The sequence below is a fragment of the Ursus maritimus genome, assembly GCF_017311325.1.
Source record: "Ursus maritimus isolate PB19 chromosome X unlocalized genomic scaffold, ASM1731132v1 scaffold_X1, whole genome shotgun sequence".
Lineage (NCBI taxonomy): Eukaryota > Metazoa > Chordata > Mammalia > Carnivora > Ursidae > Ursus > Ursus maritimus.
In genome coordinates, this window is record NW_024423319.1 from 104,634,737 (window position 1) to 104,652,286 (window position 17,550).

Genomic DNA, 17,550 nt, shown 5'->3' on the forward strand with positions numbered 1-17,550 from the left:
TACACAGCTTTCGGGGTGCTTGGCTGGCTCAGTCGGTAGAGCTCGTGACTCTTGATCTTGGAGTGGTGAGTTCAAGCCTTACGTTGGATGTGGAGCCTACTTAAAAATTTTTAAAAAATAAAAAATACAGCTTTTATTAGGGATAGTTTCAAACATGCAAAATTAGACAAAACAATGTCTTCCCATTTCTGCTGTTCATGAACTCATCACGTAGCTTCAACAATGATCAACTCAGGACCAATATTGTTGCCTGTAGAGCTTTTCAGCCTTGGCATTATTTGGGTCTGGATAATTGTTCTGCGTGTAATGTGTGTCCAGTACAGACACAAGACAAGGCAAGACCAAAACCGAGTTCTGGCTGATTTGACTGGTAAAAGTATATTGAGTTGCTTTTGGATTCAGACAGTTGATTACTTACTTAGTGAAAGACAGGTAGCCATTGGTGCCAGCTTCCTATAGTCCTTGTCCCACACACGAAGGACAGCATGAAACAAGAGGCCAGATGACCTCTAGACTCCTGTTGCTGAGGAGCCCAATATAGATGGCAACTAATTGGTTTTCTCTTCTGCAGTGGGGGGCAGGACAGGAAACCCCATACCTCAACAGAACCCAAGAGGCGATTAGGAACTACCTCATGAGGGGCACCTGGGGGGCTCAGTCGGTTAAGAATTCAACTCTTGTTTTCGGCTCAGGTCATGATCTCAGGGTTGTGGGATCAAGCCCCATGTTGGGCTCTGTGCTGGGCATGGAACCTGCTGAAGATTCCTCTCTCCCTCTGCCCCTCCCCCCTGCACACTCTCACTCTCTTTCCAAAAAAATTTTAAAATCTTTAAAAAAAAAAAGAAAGAAAGAAACTGCCTCATGAGAGTCTCATAGTGGAGATACGGAAGAAAGTGGGAGGTGGCCTCCAAGCAGCTCCTAACAGGCCTCCCGCCTCTCACATTCTAGGAAGATCATGAGACATTCTGCCAACACTCAGGTGAGCTGCAGTTCGAGTCTTTGCCAAAGTGAACTATGTGGACACATTCAAGGTTGTCAGGGTGTCTGCGCAGAGCCATCCCCCCACAGTGGAGGGCTGTTTCTGTGCATTAAAAGAAGTTTAGCAGTAGACGGCTGCAGCCTCCGAGACGTGATAACCAAAAATGACTCCAGACATGGCCCAATGTCCGTCGGAAGACCGAGTTCCACCCAGTTAAGAAGCACTCATCTAGAGCCCTAACCATTCCCCACACCCACACAATACACTTCATCTGCAAATACCTCACTGCGTATTTATTTCTTTTTTATTTTTTTAAAGATTTTATTTATTTATTTGACAGAGAGAGAGAGCACAAGCAGGGGAAGTGGCAGGCAGAGGCAGAGGGAGAAGCAGGCTCCCCAGTGAGCAGGGAGCCCGACAAGGGACTCAATCCCAGGGCCCTGGGATCATGACCTCAGCCAAAGGCAGACGCTTAATGACTGAGCCACCCAGGTGCCCCTTCTCTGTATAGTTCTAAAATAAAGGTTAAAGAAACATAAATAAGATATCATTATACATGAAACATTTAATAATAATTCTTTTATGGCATCCAGAAACTGTTCAAATTTCTTTTTTTTAAAGATTTTATTTATTTTATTATTAGAGAGAGTGTGTGCATGAGAGTGGGGGGAGGGGCAGAGGACAAGGCGGAGAATCTCAAGCAGACACTGTGCTCAGTGCAGAACCCCACTCGAGGCTCCATTTCTCTACCCTGAGATCATGACCTGAGCTGAAACCAAGTGTCAGACGTTTAACCAACTGAGCCACCCGGGTGCCCCAAAACTGTTCAAATTTCTAATTGTTTCATACATATTGTAATTTTTTTACAGTGTTTTGAATTAGGATCCTAATAATATGGGGTATATATTACATTGCTGTGATTGCTGTGTCTTTTAGATTTCATCTAATCCATAGGTTTCTTGCAATTTTTTGGTTGCAGAAACTAAGTTTATCCTATAGAGCTTCCTACAATCTGGATTTTGCTGATTGCATCCCTGTGGTGGTAAGGTACTCCTGGATCCCTTGTGTATTTCCCATAAATTGGGCTCTGATCAAGAGGTGTGATTGAAGCCAGGTTCTGTTTGCTTGACAAACTATTTGATGGGTGGTATATGGACTTCTTTCTCTCAGGTGTGTACAATATTTGCAGTTGTCTGTCTTCTTGTCATGTTGGCAGTTGCCGATGCTCATTGCCTAGATCCAATCATTCATTAGGGCTTATCAAATAGGGACGGTCCAATCCATCAAGTTCTTTGCTATCTTCATACTTTTATTACTCATTCTCAGATGATACACTCTCACTACTTGGTCACTCAGAAGTACATTTGAATAGAAAAGGTGAGGTAAATGCCTTCTTTCCCTCTGACTTCCAGTTTTCAAAATATGTGTGTGATCTCTTGCACCCACCAATGCAGACAACTGAGGTTTTTGGTTTGTTTGGGATTTTGTTCAATAGAATTATGAATGGGTGGATTTCCTTTTTTTAAAAAGATTTATTTATTTATTTATTTTAGAGGGGGGTGGAGGGAGAAGAACAAGGAGATTTTGCATTAAGCCCAGAGCCTGACACGGGGCTCAATTTCACAACCCTGAGATCATGACCTGAGCCAAAACCAAGACTCGGTCGCTTAACTGACTGAGCCCCCCAGGCGCCCCTGAACAGGTGGATTTAAACGTATTTGGCGGATTTCAGTCCCCTGCAGTTCTCATCCTTATTGACGTGCAAACTTTCCATCTTTGGCTGACAAGAGTCTCTCCAAATTGGCTCCTGAGTCCTTTGGACAATTTCTGTCCTTTCTGAAAAAAGGATAATAAAACTCATATATTCACATCGGTATTTTTATCTTCAGTTTAGCTCTACAATAGTGTTACTCAGAGTGTGGGCCTCAGGCAGCACCTATACCAGCTGAAGAGAAAATCAAGGGCCTTCCCTGGCCTGGGAAACAAGTTCAACAAATTCTCCAGGTGATTCTTATGCACATTAAAGTACGAGAACCTCTGCTCTAAAGAACTGACCTTAGAGCCTTGGGGTCACCTTCCTCACTAAGATCTCTAGCTCTTCAGGAATTTCTTGCCAGAGTAGGCCACCCCTCTGTTGTTACTGGATGTCAATAGAGGACACAATCATCCTCGAGCGTTATTTCCAATATTTTTTTTAAAGATTTTATTTATTTATTCGACAGAGAGAGAGACAGCCAGTGAGAGAGGGAACACAGGCAGGGGGAGTGGGAGAGGAAGAAGCAGGCTCCCAGCAGGAGCCTGATGTGGGGCTTGATCCCAGAACTCCGGGATCACGCCCTGAGCCGAAGGCAGTCGCTTAACGACTGAGCCACCCAGGTGCCCCCTCCAATATTTTTGAAACAACCTAAAGCCAACTGATAGTTTGATAAGCAAATGGTAAATCTGGAAATCTGGTTAATACCTCTTTGGATCCAAAAAATACTGATTTGATCATATAAAAACTGATTTTCTTACTTTTAAGATTTTATTTGTAAGTAATCTCTACACCCAATGTGGGGCTCAAACTCACAATCCTGAGATCAAGAGTTGCATGCTCTACCACGCCCAAAACCGATTTGCATAAGTGGCCTTATAAAATTGCCATGATGAAAATTTCAAAAGAATTATTCCAAAAGTGTTTTGAGCAGTGGTAGTATTGATATGTGCTAGGGACTGCCATGGTTTAATGCTGATGGTTTTATTGCTTTTGAATTCCTACAGTTGAGTCATGTGGTGAGGTTATCCAGGCTACTTTGCAGAAATAAAGGATTATTTTTCTTTGGAAGTGTTTTTATCTCATGCTTGCTTACTTACTTACTGAAGAGTATTTATCCTTGTAGCAAGAATGGGCTTCTGCGGCAGGACATTGACTATATATAGTTACTGTCAAGCACCATTACTGAGTCATTCCACAGAGCCCCTCACCTGGCACTTAAGTAGAGTAGGTGTTTAAAATGATTGCTTTTGGGGGCGCCTGGGTGGCTCAGTTGGTTGAATGTCCGACTCTTGCTTTCAGCTCAGGTCATCATCTCAAGGTCGTGGGATGCAGCCCAGCATCAGGCTCCACGCTCAGTGGGGAGTCTGCTAGAGATTCCCTCCCTCTGCCTCTGCCCCTCCTCCTGCTTATGTGCAGGCTCTCTCTCTCTAAAAATAAATAAATAAATACAAGTTTAAAATGATTGCTTTTGGACATATTGAAGGTTTTTACATGGCTGCCTTCATGGGATACAGGACCTAATACAGTTTATTTCTTTTGATGCAAACAAAATAGACATTCTTGGAAAAAAAGAGAGCCTAATAGTTGAGGGTCAAAACCTATGTCTTTTTTTGTCAAGATTTATTTATTTATTTTAGAGAGAGCGTGAGTGAGGAGAGGGGCAGAAGGAGAGGGAGAGAAGCTGACTCCCCACTGGGCACAGAGCCCAACATGGGGCTCAATCTCACAACCTCCAGATCATGACCTGAACCAAAATCAAGAGTCAGATGCTTAAGCGACTGAGCCACCCAGACGCCTCCAAACCTATGTTTTAATAAAGTCTCTCACCATCTCTGCTTCATTTCATCTCTGTGGTTATCAATTTTTTTTTTGGTTCTGTATTTTTCAAAGTCCTGATGCTGCAGCCCAGGCCAATAAGGGCAGAATCTCTGGGGAGTGGGGACCAGGCTTCTGTGGTTTTGAAAGCTCCCCAGGTGATTGTCGTGCACAGCCAAGGCTGAGAATTTTGCGAAGTGAAGCAGAGAGGGTGAGAAACTTGATTAAGACATGAAATGAGACCCCTAAAGCGTCAGGCTCTCTTTTCTCAAGAGTAAGAGAGTGGATATACTTGTAGGCTGCTGGAAAGATCATTTCTCACTGGCACCACCTGGTATTTCTCAGAGTAACATTTCACCCACAGAGAAGATGACCTGGTGAGTCCACTCCTGTTCGTATTCTGGGGGGAGAACCCATCCGATGCTGCTTTTGGGAAGATTTATTGGAGCGTGTGGAGACATCGTCTTGAATGAGTTTCCTGATGACATCCTCCACTGGCACCTACTGAATGAGTCAAATATGAGATTTATAGGGGCTTAATAAAAGGTTTTATCTAGCTGGGTTGTATCATTAAATGTCAAACTAAGTGAGAAGCTCTCAACATGAAGGCTATCCAAAGGGAGCAAAGAGAGCAGAGCATGGGAAATGCTGAGCGACAGATGCTGCGTATGATCCACGGGGGCTTTGAAGTCCAATAGACCTGCGTTTGAAACTCAGCTCTGCCAAAGCTCTGTGACCTTGGACAAATCACTTAACCTCTCTATGCACGGATTCTTACCTGCCAGCCTGGCCTAGGACCTGTGATTGACACAAAGCAGGGTTTTACAAATGACTGTTTTAAAATTATAGGCAATGTATTGTTCCAATATCTGGAGGTGAGCTACCTGGTTCAGCTCATGCTAAGGAATGTGTGGTAGGCAGAATAATGGCCCCCCAGAGATGTCTACATCCCAATTCCCAGAACCTGGGAACCCCGTAACTATCCCACTTGACACGGCAAAAGGGATTTTGCAGATGTGCTGAAGATCTTGAGATGCAAGAGATTATCCCGGATTATCCCAATGCCCAGTGTAAACCCAAGGGTCCTCTCAAGCGAGAGAAGCAGGCTGGGGAGAGAGAGACGTGACTGTTGGAGCAGAGGCTGCAGTGAGGCAGCTGCTGCCTGGGGAGACGGAAGGAAGAGGGCTGCGAGCCAAGGAATGCGAGCAGCTCTAGAAGCTGGAGGAGGCAAGGGAACGGACTTTCCCCTGGAGCCTTCAGAAGAAATGCAGTCTTGCTGACGCATGGATTTTAGTCCACTGAGACCCATTCAGACTTCTGACCCCCAGAACTAAGAGAATATATTTGTGTTGTTTCAAGCCACAACACGCGTGGTCAGTTGTTACAAGCAGCAAGAGGAAACTAATACAGAAGATGAAACCCAATCTCTTTCTCTCTCTCTCTCTTTTTTGAAGATTTTAAGTAATCTTTACGCCCAGTGTGGGGCTCGAACTCACAACCCCGAGATCAAGAGGCTCACGCTCCACCTCCACCAACGGAGCCAGTCAGGTGGCCCCAAACCGAATCTCTCTTTGGGCATTCAAAGATTCTGGGGGCAGGTTTTGCAAGATGAAGATTTCACTCTTGAGTTCATGCCGTTCAAAATCAGTTGGTAAAAAGTCCCAGAATTGTAATGATGGTTCACTTGGGAGTCGATTTATCCATCCTCGGCTCAGATAGCTTTGCTGACTCACGTGCCAGTCAAGCACGTTGTAATCACATTCACAAGGCCCCGGGACAGTCCTCAGGACCCTGCAGTATTTGCTGCTGTATTGGGAAACTGCCTGGTGGCAAACCTAGAAGGAAGGAAACTGGTTTCAGCATACCAATAGCCAAGAAAGACAGCTCTTCTGGAGTATCAGAAGTGTAAATTTGGTCAGCTATTCTGGAAGACAGTTTGATAAGAGTATCAAAAAACACTTCCAAAAAGCCTTGAAAATGCAAATACCCTGACTCAGCGATTCTACTTGTAGGAAAATGGATGGGAAAACTGCATTAGTATGCATATCCTTCACCTGCTTAAAAAAATTCTTCCATGGTTCCCTTAATTACTTATAGAATAACACTTGGGGGGACTGACAGGGGATCGCAGTAGGTAATTACGTCTGGCAGGTGTTTATACTGACCGTAGCTTGGTCTAGACTTGAACCTGCGTTAGACCTCGATCCTCCCCGAGCCACCTTTGTTAAATTTGATCTTTTCCATGGTAATCACTGAAACGATGATTGTGACGAACACTTCCAATATTCAGTCGGTGTCTGCCCTTGAACATTTATTATAAACTATCATCCAATTTTGTGGCTTAAATTAAAAATTTTCTATGTGTAATTGAGCCATTAAGTGGTGAAGATTACCTATATTTTTACTTATCCAGTGACATTCAGATAATTTGTTTGGTGTGCAAAAGTTTGACTCCAAATTATGCTCAAATCCAAGTGAGGAATCTCTATTCATTTTTTTTGCAGTTGCATCTGTTTCAGCCATATGTCTGGACCCAAACCCCATCAAGGAGAGACCAAAATTCACACAATATTCTTGAGCATGATGGCGGCTGCCTTTGGAGTTTTGATTAAACTGCACTACATGTGTGATTATTACTTGTAAACAGATGATTAGATATTAATTAGACAATAAGTGATTGTAAAGCACTTAGAAAATAAAAGTGTTTATAAATACCACCAAGTAATAGCAACAATAATTCTTTACTGACTACACAGCTGCTAATGTCAATAAGAATGATTTATTCCAGCTAAGGGCAACTTTAATTTATGCAAAAAGCTGCTATCATATCTGTTTTTCTAGAGCAAAACCAAATGTACTATGCTTATAACTGATTTTATCATCAGCAGTTAGATAAACACATCTCATGTAGGTAACAACAACTTACCTCTTTTAGGACCTTCTCAAACACAGGCACAACCATTGTGGCATGGTGTCTTTGAATGCTAAGAAACAGAGCTCCTGGGGCCCCTGGGTTGCTCAGTTGGTTAAGTGTCTGCCTTCGGCTCAGGTCATGATCCCTGGGTCCTGGGATCTAGTCCTCTGTCGGGCTCCCTGCTCAGAGGGGAGTCTGCTTGTCCCGCTCCCTCTGCCTCTTCCCTCACTCGTGCTCTCTCACTCACTCTCTTTCAAATAAATACATGAAATCTTTAAAAAAAATAAGTTTTGAAGCTCTGACTACTTTTTATGTCTATTATTTTTCCCCCCTAATGGCTTGTATAGGTCATGGACCTGTATCAGCCTGGCTTTTGACCCACTGGTGAATCAGGCAATGCCTCCATGTTTATTTTTCTCTCCTAAGTAGATGCAAGCACCTACAGTAAGTCCAGGTCCATGGTTTTGGAGATACGAAATGAACTGAACGAATATAAGTGAAGAGTGCTTCATGTTACTCGAATCCAATAGAAAAGCAGGGAAGGGGCTGTTTGGAATGATGAACTATGCATGAGTTAGCCCAGCAGCCTAGTTAACAAAGCAAATATAACCAGATCGAAAAGTGAGGCAGTGTAGTTTGGTGGAAAACAGGGTTGAACTCTGATTCAAGAGACCCGGTTTTCAAGTGGTAGTTTGGCCCCTTACCGTGTGACCTTACTGAAGATACTTAACCTTTCTGATTCTGTTTGCTCATTTGAAAAATTTCGGTATTAAAACCTGTCCATCTTGGAGTATTATTATGATTTAATTCAATGTGTAAAAGCACCAAGCGAGAGATGAAATGCTTTACATTGAAAAACATTTTTATTACCATAATTTTCCTGAAGTAGGTGAAGAGGATTTATGCATGAGTGTCATTACTTGGTATGGTGGAATTTTCTTTCTGGATTATGTCAGGTTTTAGGCCCAAACCATAAGCCACATGTGGAAAACTGGGAAGTGGCTCAAAATAGAGCCGTAAAAGTAACAAAATTCCACGGAAGGTAATAATGGTTTCCAGGAAACCCTAAGTTCCGTCAACTTTACCTTGCTTTTTCAATCTCCTTTCTCACTTTGTGATACATTCCTTATCTGGTATATCTGAGGCAGTGAGAAAAAAATGAACGAGAAAGAAAAAGGAAAGGTGGAAGAAATAGTGGAGACAGGACTGACGGTAAGGAGGAAGGATTTGGAAAGGAGGATTTACACATGGCATTCTTGATAAATGTTAAGAGCAGTATCATATTTTGGGGGGGCCATACAAACTGTAACTAAATAATTTAAAATTACCAGTACGGGTTGAGCTAACATTTTTATACAATGGATATAAAATTTCTAAAATGATGACTAAAGATTGGAAAATAAAAGGGAAGAAAAAGGTATTTTTAAAGAAGAGAAAGCTTAAGTGTAATGCCTACTTTAAAAAATAGGCTAACAGACAATATGCTAACATATGATGTTATGGCTCATTTGTATCCATATGAGGGTATAAAAGATATTTTGCCATAAGAACCAGGTATTAACACTTTATGATGAGGCACTGAAATAGTCTTAATTGGAGATCTCCCAGAAGCAGATCTTGAGACAAAGATTCAAGTTCAAGTAGTTCATTTGGGAAATGAGCCCAGGCAACAGCTACAAGAGTGTGGGCAAGGGAGACTAGGAAAGGCAGGCAGGCAATGGAGGGTGTACTGTCGAGCCAGCTACCACGGTGGCCGTTGGAACTTAATCGCACCGGGGAAGCCTGGGAGTCCATGTAGAGCATAGGACTCAGTCCTTCCACTTGAGGGCCGAGAGCGCTGGGGTGTTTATACTTTCACTCCTGTCAGTCACTGGTGGAGAGCTCTTAGGGATGTGGGCCACTGATTTTCTGGCCCCTCAGCCCTGCCTCCCTGATGCTGGTGGGTAGGGGGGTCTCCCAGGGCCCAAGAAAGCCCTCGGACAGAGAGACGCCGTGGCCGGCAGTTGGCAGCGGGCTGGCGGTTGTCGCCCATGATGAGGCCTGGGGGGATCGGGCTCAGACAGCTTCTGCTCTGAGGAGATAATTTTAGTTCTTCGCTGCAGATCTTTGGGAATGGCATTTTCAACAATTTGATGTTGTCGAAGTGACGAACGCTTGCAGGAAGAATAATGTCATTTGTAGCTTCTTCCAAGCTGATGGGACGATCGCTAGGGCTTGGTTTCCTCGTCTGCAAAGTGGGGCCACTATTCATATCTGATTAGGTGTCTTGGGGCTCACAAGCAGCTCATGATAAGTACCGAGCATAGTGCCGAGAATGTAAGGGGTACCTAATAAATGGTAGAAGTAAAGATGAGCGGCTTGTGAGGGGCAGCGCTGATCTGAGCACTAGCGCCGATGTAATACTGTGTGAACGCGCTTTGTTTTAACCCTTACTCCTATTGCTGCAAGTCGTAATTTTTTTTTTTTGCCTGTTATAAGTTATTCTGGATTAAGTGTCTTTGTACACAATTATTTGTGTGCTGCTCTGAGTATTTCTTTGGGGGTAAATTCCCAAGCAGAATTCCTAGGTCAAAGGGTGTGAGCGTTCTAAAGGCTGTTAGCATGTCCTGACAAATATCCCGTGTGGAGTTTTTAACAATGTTAACACGTGTATACATTTGTGTAACCATTACCATATCAGGATAGGGAACAATTCCATCACCCCAATAACTTCCCTTCTGTTATCCCTTGATAGTCATCCCCTTCCCCTCGGCATAACCCCTAGAGGGTTATGGGATGTTTAATTCCGTACTATGGAATTAACTGGTTGTTCTCAGCTGATCACCTTAATAGCATTAGGAAGCCCCCAAGTTAAAATAACTCCCACAAGGACCCCGCTAGACACCAGGACTCTGCTAAATAGGCAGGTAAACAGGAGATCCTCCCATTCTAGAGAAGGAAGTAGAGGACGAATTAGGAACCAAGCTGGCAGCTTGGTGGTCCAGAACCCAGCGTGGGTCAGAGGGTTAAGGGCTTTCCAATGGGACCCTGTGGCTCTAGACGGTGGTTCTCAAACTTTAGCATATGGCAGAATGCCTCCAAAACTTGGAGATTTTATTGAAACACAGATTCCTGGTCTCCACCTCCTGAATTTTCTCATTAGGTAGATCTGGGGTGGGGACTAAGGATTTCTGACAATTCCCCAGGGCTGCTGTTGCTACTCTTTTGGGGACCACACTTTGAGAACTGCCGCTGTAAGGTAAAGAAAACACTGAGATTAGATGAACGATATCATGCCTATATCACCCAGCATGGTGGGAAAGGGCCTCCTAAAAGTATTGCAGGGTTTGGCTCTTCCAAGCTGAAGGACTTGTTAGAACTAAACTTGCAGCTTGAGGTGTTTTGTTTCCAGAAGGGCTGACAGGGCAGGCAGGAAAGGGTAGGAAGTGGGTAGGACTCCCCCTTTTCAGATGGCCCACCGTCACTGGAATTCCTGCATTATTGGAGCTCTCTTTAAGCATAGGTAATAACAGGTGACAGTCAGGTGACGTCATTCTCATGTAAAGTGCCAGAATCTGTAACTGTCGAGCTGTAAATTTATGCTGCAGGGTCCATTTTCTTTTTAAGGCTAGCTGTCTTATTTGAGGAGTAATGAAAATGAAGCCCATTAGTATACCACATTCTAATTTACAAAGTGCTTTCACATGATATTTATTTGATCTCCCAAATTCTGTGAGGGAGGCAGGGTAGTATTTTTATCCCATCTTTTGGACTACTGGTTCTCAAAGCATGGTCCTGGGACCTGCAGCATTAGTATCACCCTGGGGAACTTATTAGAAATGCAATTGCTGGCCCTACCCCAGACCTACAGAATCTCATCTTGAGCGGCCAATAATTTGCATTTCTAACAAGCTCCCAGATGATGCTGATATTGCTGCTGCTGGTCCTGGACCACATGTGGATGAAAAACCACTGCTATAGATTAAAATGAGAGATCTAGAAGCCCAGGGACTTGTCTTAAGAGGACTCCTACCAAGGTGCTTTTTCTACAGTACTGCATCTGCTACATCCCAGCTCCTCCCCCACATCCCCTGCAAATCTTTCCAATCCCCACAACTCTGCTTATGAGTTTGAGGCCCTGGGCAATTACTCTAAATTGCAGTTTCCTGACCTGTGAAATGGGGATAATAACAGGATCGACTTCTTTGGGTTCCAATGAAGATTAAACAAAATCTGGGTAAAGCACTTAGCACTGTGCAGGTGCTTAATAAATTCTAATAGTTATCATGAGTTTTATTAATGTTACTAGAAGTGTGATATTTCACTAGAATGAATACCTTTGTAAGTTCTTTCAGTGTGTGTCTTCGGAGCAGTGTGTGTGTCTTCGTAAAATGGGGGATATTCATGGATGATTTAGACATTAAGGCACATCATCACTAACACTGCAACTGGAATGTTTCTGTGATTGCTGTGAGCACTTGGCTGAGAGCAGGGTGCTTAGGAAATGGTATCCACGACTGGTAGAAGGGGAGTGGAGGAATAAGAGACCAGTTAATGGAACAGTGCATTGAAAGGCATACAACGGCAACAAGAGTTCATTGAGGAAACGCAGAATAGCCGGGGAGAGGAATTGGCTGAGGGAGGAAGCCACTGGGAGGGCAGTCAGAGGTGCGAGGCAGGTTGTCAGACAATCCGCTTCCTTCAAAAATTCCTCCCAGGGCAGCCCCAGGGGTAGGCTCTGGGGCTGCACCAGGCCTAAGGGGGGGGGGGCTGTCAGTGCTCTTGTTGTAGTCAAGGGGGTGAACACTCGGGTGCCCACAATAAATGCCCTGAGAGGCCCTCTGAGGCTAGCTGACAATTGAGGGCACAGGGAGTTTGGGCCCAAATGTTGCTTTGTCTTCAGGGTGACTCCTATTTAGCAACATTCTGACTGTAGCACATCAAACACTTATGATAGGGAAACATGCCAGGAATGTGGTCCTTTTTTAGTGCAGGTCTGTTATGTTCTTCGTCGAGAAGTCCTGGTGGGCTCCTCAGGAAGCGGTTTTATCTTATCTGGGTAGTACAGCGCGGGTTCCTTGCCCCGCGCAGACAGGGACCTTTGCAACTGAATTAAGCAGAAGAAACAAAAGCAGCAAGTTCGGGCCCCGTGGGCACCGCGGGCCAGCCAATGGGGCCCGGCCGCTCCCCGGCGGAGTGGTACTATGATGACAGTAGCCAACCAGCGCGCTCCATGCAAATGAAGTACTGTATCCCGCACCCGCCGCTCCAGTGCCTTCTGGTTGTTATAGTGATAAACTGAGGCCTTGCCTTTTGGCTTTTCGGAGAAGGAAACGGGTGGGGGTCGGGGGGGGGCGAACCTCTTCACTTCCCCCAGGGAAGAGAGAAAGAAGGGGCGAAGAAGGGGGATGGGTGAAGAAGAGAAAAATACGTGACAAAGAAAACATTTTCTGCCTGGGAGGAGACTCACAGAGGGTGTAGAGCTGGAGGGAGCATTCACTGGCCATGCCAGTACTTACCACTGATGCTGAGTCAGAAACAGGTATCCCAAAATCCCTTTCCAATGAGCCTCCCTCAGAAACCATGGAGGAAATAGAGCACACATGCCCACAGCCTCGACTGGTAAGTAAAGACAAAGGATGCAAATGTTATGCTTGGCTATGGCACAAAAGAGTTCCTTATGCGCCTGCAGCCAGCGAGGAAAACGATGCTAGGAGGATTTTCATGTAAATGAGAATGGAGCTACTGCCTAATCCTTCTCAGCTGTTTATACTTAGCTTCTATACCGGGGCGCTGCTCTCAGCTTACAAAGCATTATTGTATTGGCTGGGTAGGAAACGGGCTGCTTGGGCTATGCTGTTTTTCTGCCTTGGGAGGAGGGGATGGATGGCCTTTTTCCTTTTAGGTAGATTCTCATCTGAAGATAAAAATCCTACAGTGCGCTTTAAAATGGTATTCTCTTCGAAAAGCTCGAGACGAGTCCGTTGTTAAGTTCTAAATTCTAGCTGAGAAATGATTCGGTGCCCAACTCATTTTGGTGCCTAATGCCAATTTTGGAAAAATGGAAACGATATAGAAGCAAAACTTCCCCGTTCGTTTGAAAATTTCAAAATGAGTAAGTAAAAGAAGCCCTCAGTGATGTATTTAGAAATAAGGTGCCTTTTAAATGAATCCGAAGCATTTCCGGACTGTGCTGGGAGGGTTTGTCTTCAGGTAGTGGGAACCCGGGGGAAGTTACATTTACTACTTAGAAAAGGGTTGTATGCCTTTAATAACGAAAGTGTGGAAACGGGGCACTCAGAGCTTCCTTCCATCTCAGTGATTGGTATTCCAAATTTGATCAGTTTCTCTGCCACTGGGCATGCTTATTTAAGCAGGTGTGGAAGATGGTTCTCAACTACCTCAGCGAACATCCTCAAGGAATCAAAAACACCAAATGGGGGGTGGGTTCTCTGTGGCCTGAAGTCTTGGGAAACTTGGAGAGACCTCTCTTTGCACCCTCAAGTCCAAGCAGCACACTAGTTAGAGCTATCCTTTTTCTAGCGATTTCCCCCAGTTAAGAGGTGCCATATTTTGATTGGCTATGGAGTTTGACCCTGGGAAGAGGTTTTTTAAAAAGTATTTAGCGATGTGGCATTTTCTTTCAGCTCCCTGAATGAAGGCTCACAGATTCCAAGGCCGGCCCATCATGCAAAACTGTTACTTCTTCATAAGGGTTACAAAGGTTCAAAGGCAGCCTTAGAACAACTTCCCAAAACATGAAAACGAAGGCAGTTACATTAGAGTGCTGTGGGCTTTTCTTCACTGTGTTTCTATTTTATACAATTTATTTTTCTTAGGACAGTTTAATATAAACCTCCCCCTAGCACTTGAGCCGCTTACTGAATGGCATATATATATATTTAAAGTTAACCCCGGTGTTCAAATTTGCATCACACACCTTCCCAACAGGTAAAGGGCAGGGGAGAGTGAGGCAGCATCCAGCTCCACTTTGTGCATCATCTGTCTCTCCTGCCCACTTCTTTTCCTTCCCTTCTTGCCTTTTAACTTATTTTGCCCCTTGGTTGCTTCTGCCCGAGAGAGGGTTGGCAGAGGAAATCAAGAGAAGGAAGAACGTTGAAGTTGCACTCTGACTTGTGATGTCTCATCCTGGAGGTGACTCTAAAGACCCCTGAAAAGCGGGCAGTGTCACACCTCCACGTCCCTGCTGTTTTAGAAATGAGAAAACTGAGGTTCAGAGTGGGTAAGCGACTTTCCCCAAAGTCACATTGCTTCCAAGGGCTAGAGGTGCGATTTGAACCCAGAGCTCTACACCTGCCAAGTGGAAGATCTTTCCCCTGCAACACACTCCAGAGTGGGTACATTGCCTTCCCATCTTTTATGCACATCTAACTTAAAGTAAGAGTGTGTGTGTACAGAAGTCGAACGGTGAAAGCAGTGGCTTCAATCTACCTTTGATGAAAACTTTCTATGTTGTCCATCGTTATCATGGTCTACTGAAATTTTGCTCTGTTTAAACAGAGGCTGCAGCCAATTTATAACCCCCTACTCAATTTTTAGAATCACCTCTTCTCAGCCAACTTTGATCACTGTAGGGGTATATTCTAAATTTAGATGTATACTTTAGAGCCCGATTTTCCTTTGCTAATGATTTGAATTGAATAGCTATGGCACATGCTTACTACTTACTGAGAAATTTTGATGATGGAGAGAGGGGCAAGTGAAAATGTTAAATAGCATTTCTTCTTATGGTTTTTAGTAGTTTCTCTTGATCTTTAGTTTTGCTAATATCTTCACATTTCAAAACGTATAAATTCTTTGTTTCTCCCAACACCCACCCATATCGCTCCAAATCACATGTGGGTTACTGGCACTGCAAGCATCAGCAGGGTGTGGCGGATGAGTTCCAAAGTTACTTAAAGTTCACGAAAGACTTAACAGATTTCCCTTCAGAGGACAGTCTTCTTCTCCCACTTGTTATCAAACTGGAATTCATATAGTTTAGAGGCAACAGGACTCAATAACAAAACATCGTCTTAAAAAAAGAGTAGCGGTTAGCAAAATGGTTCTCATTGTATTAGCTGAGGCACGCACTGGCTCCCCAAACTGTGACTTTACCTGGGGATACTGAAAAGGAAATTTCTGGGTATATAAAGGGCCGTAAAGCTTTGCTGCAAGTACTGGAATGTGAACTTACGTTGCTGAACGTCATTGTCTAAGTACAAATTTTATTTAAGTCTCAGAAGTTTTGTCAAATGCCCTTTTTGTAATGAACTGTGCTCTCTTTTTTAGCTTGGCACTGGAAAAGGAGGGTACAGTGGCCCTGTGTCTACGTGCATTTGCCTACATATTTTCAGCGAAGGTTGTCTGTTGTGATCCTGTTTAACTCAGCCCACACTGATTGAGTACCTACTATAAGCTGAGTCCTCAAGCAGTTTGTGATCTAGGGATTCTAGAAGAGACTGACACATAAACAGATACTTTGCCTACGAGTTGATATGGGCACCACATGCTCAGAGCTGTATTAGCAGGTGTAGTAGGGGCAGAAAGGAGTGTGATGACCTCCCTGTGAGTCAAAGTTTGCTGGGGGATCTGGACTAGAAACCTGTCCTGTCATTAGTGTATCTCTGGTCTCTAATCCAGAGCCTGGCATAGCCCTTTAAGGAATTGAAGTGGGAAGCAGACACACGTAAATAAGCAGGGCTTGGAAACAATCTATATTTTAGATCCTCGGAACTAGCAAATTGATAAGGACATTGAGGATGCGATGTAATCATGTTCAGGGAGAAATTTTTCTGAAAGAAGTACTTGTTGTTTTTCCACCTGCCTTATTTTTCATTGGAAAAAAAACGTCAGGAGAGGAGTAAATAGAATTAAGTAACACTGGTAAAAAAAAAATTAGAAAAGAGAGCGCCTGGGTGGCTCAGTCAGTTAAGCGTCTGCCTTTGGCTCAGGTCATGATCTCAGGGTCCTGGGATCAAGCCCTGCATCGGGCTCCCTGCTCAGTGGGGAGTCTGCTTGTCCCTCTCCCCTAGCTTGTGCTCTCTCTCTCTCTCAAATAAATAAAATCTTTTAAAAAAGAAATTAGAAAAGAAATAAACAGAAAATCAGTGAATCGGTTTTCTAATAAAGCTTATATCTTAGGATGTAATCTAATACTCTCACTACTTTACCGTGGTGTTCAGGTTTGGGATGTTTCTGAGAACTCTCCTTTCCATTGTTAAAGTATTTATTCTTGATCCTTGACTTGTTATCCCCCCTTTGATCTTAAACATGATGCAAAGTGACTCCTAAGCTTGTCTGTCAAGAATAGAAACTGAGTGGTCATAGGCGGTATGATGTAATAGCGCTGATTCCTAAGGGATGAAGACCCTTTTCAGGCAAGGACCGTGTCCTCATATCTCAGATTGTGCTTAGACAAATCCTCTGGGCCCAGCAGATACCCCATAAACCCTTTCTAACATGGCCCAGCCTCCCCGGAAGCTGTCTGCTTAAGGATTTGGCGAACGACCTTGGTCAAGTTCTTCTAGGAGTGCCTTGTGCTACGAGAAGGAAGTTGTGATTCTAGCCTGCAGTGGTCACTCCCATGAAGATGGATGTACCACCGATCCACTGAGAAGGCCTTGGAACTGGAAAAGGGCTGGTTCGATATGCCACGTTAGCAGGAGTTCATTTCAGGCTTTACTTCGAAGTGGAGCAGTGCCAAGAGACTGCTGTCTTGCAGAAGGTGCATTGTGCCAGGTGGGAGGTAGGATGCTCACCCGCTAATGCTCAGAAAGATGACTGGATTTCCAGAGACGTCAGTGACTGCCTTTACTAGTGTCACCGTCTATTTAACCACAGAGCAGCATGTATTTTAAAAAGGGAGATACTTAATGTGCTGTGTTGGTGAAAATAAACAACCATGAGTTTCCTTGGGCATTTACTGTGGTCAACTGGAATTCTGCCCAAGGTTATTATTAGACCTCTTCCTGTTGGTCTCGGTCCAAATGCAACTTCCATTTCTTGCAGATCAATACCTGTCAGGCGTATTGAGCATGGAATCAGTGAATCGGTTTCTTCCATTCTTTTAAGTTTGTTCTTTCACCATCCCTCCAGCCCCCCCCC

The 17,550-nt window shown here is 44.1% G+C and overlaps 1 protein-coding gene across 6 annotated transcripts in view; it reads left to right on the forward strand.

Moving 5' to 3' along the window:
• PCYT1B (phosphate cytidylyltransferase 1B, choline) overlaps positions 1-17,550 on the forward strand; it is a 132,832-nt gene that overhangs the window by 12,785 nt on the left and 102,497 nt on the right. For 5 of the 6 annotated variants that reach the window (XM_040633371.1, XM_040633380.1, XM_040633357.1 and 2 more), the window contains exon 1: positions 12,774-13,065. The exons of the other annotated variant lie outside the window; for it this stretch is intronic. In XM_040633371.1, coding sequence (XP_040489305.1) covers positions 12,949-13,065 — 117 coding nt within the window. In that variant the 5' untranslated portion in view covers positions 12,774-12,948. Of the gene's footprint in view, positions 1-12,773; positions 13,066-17,550 lie in introns of those variants that run through there. 6 annotated transcript variants of the gene reach the window in all.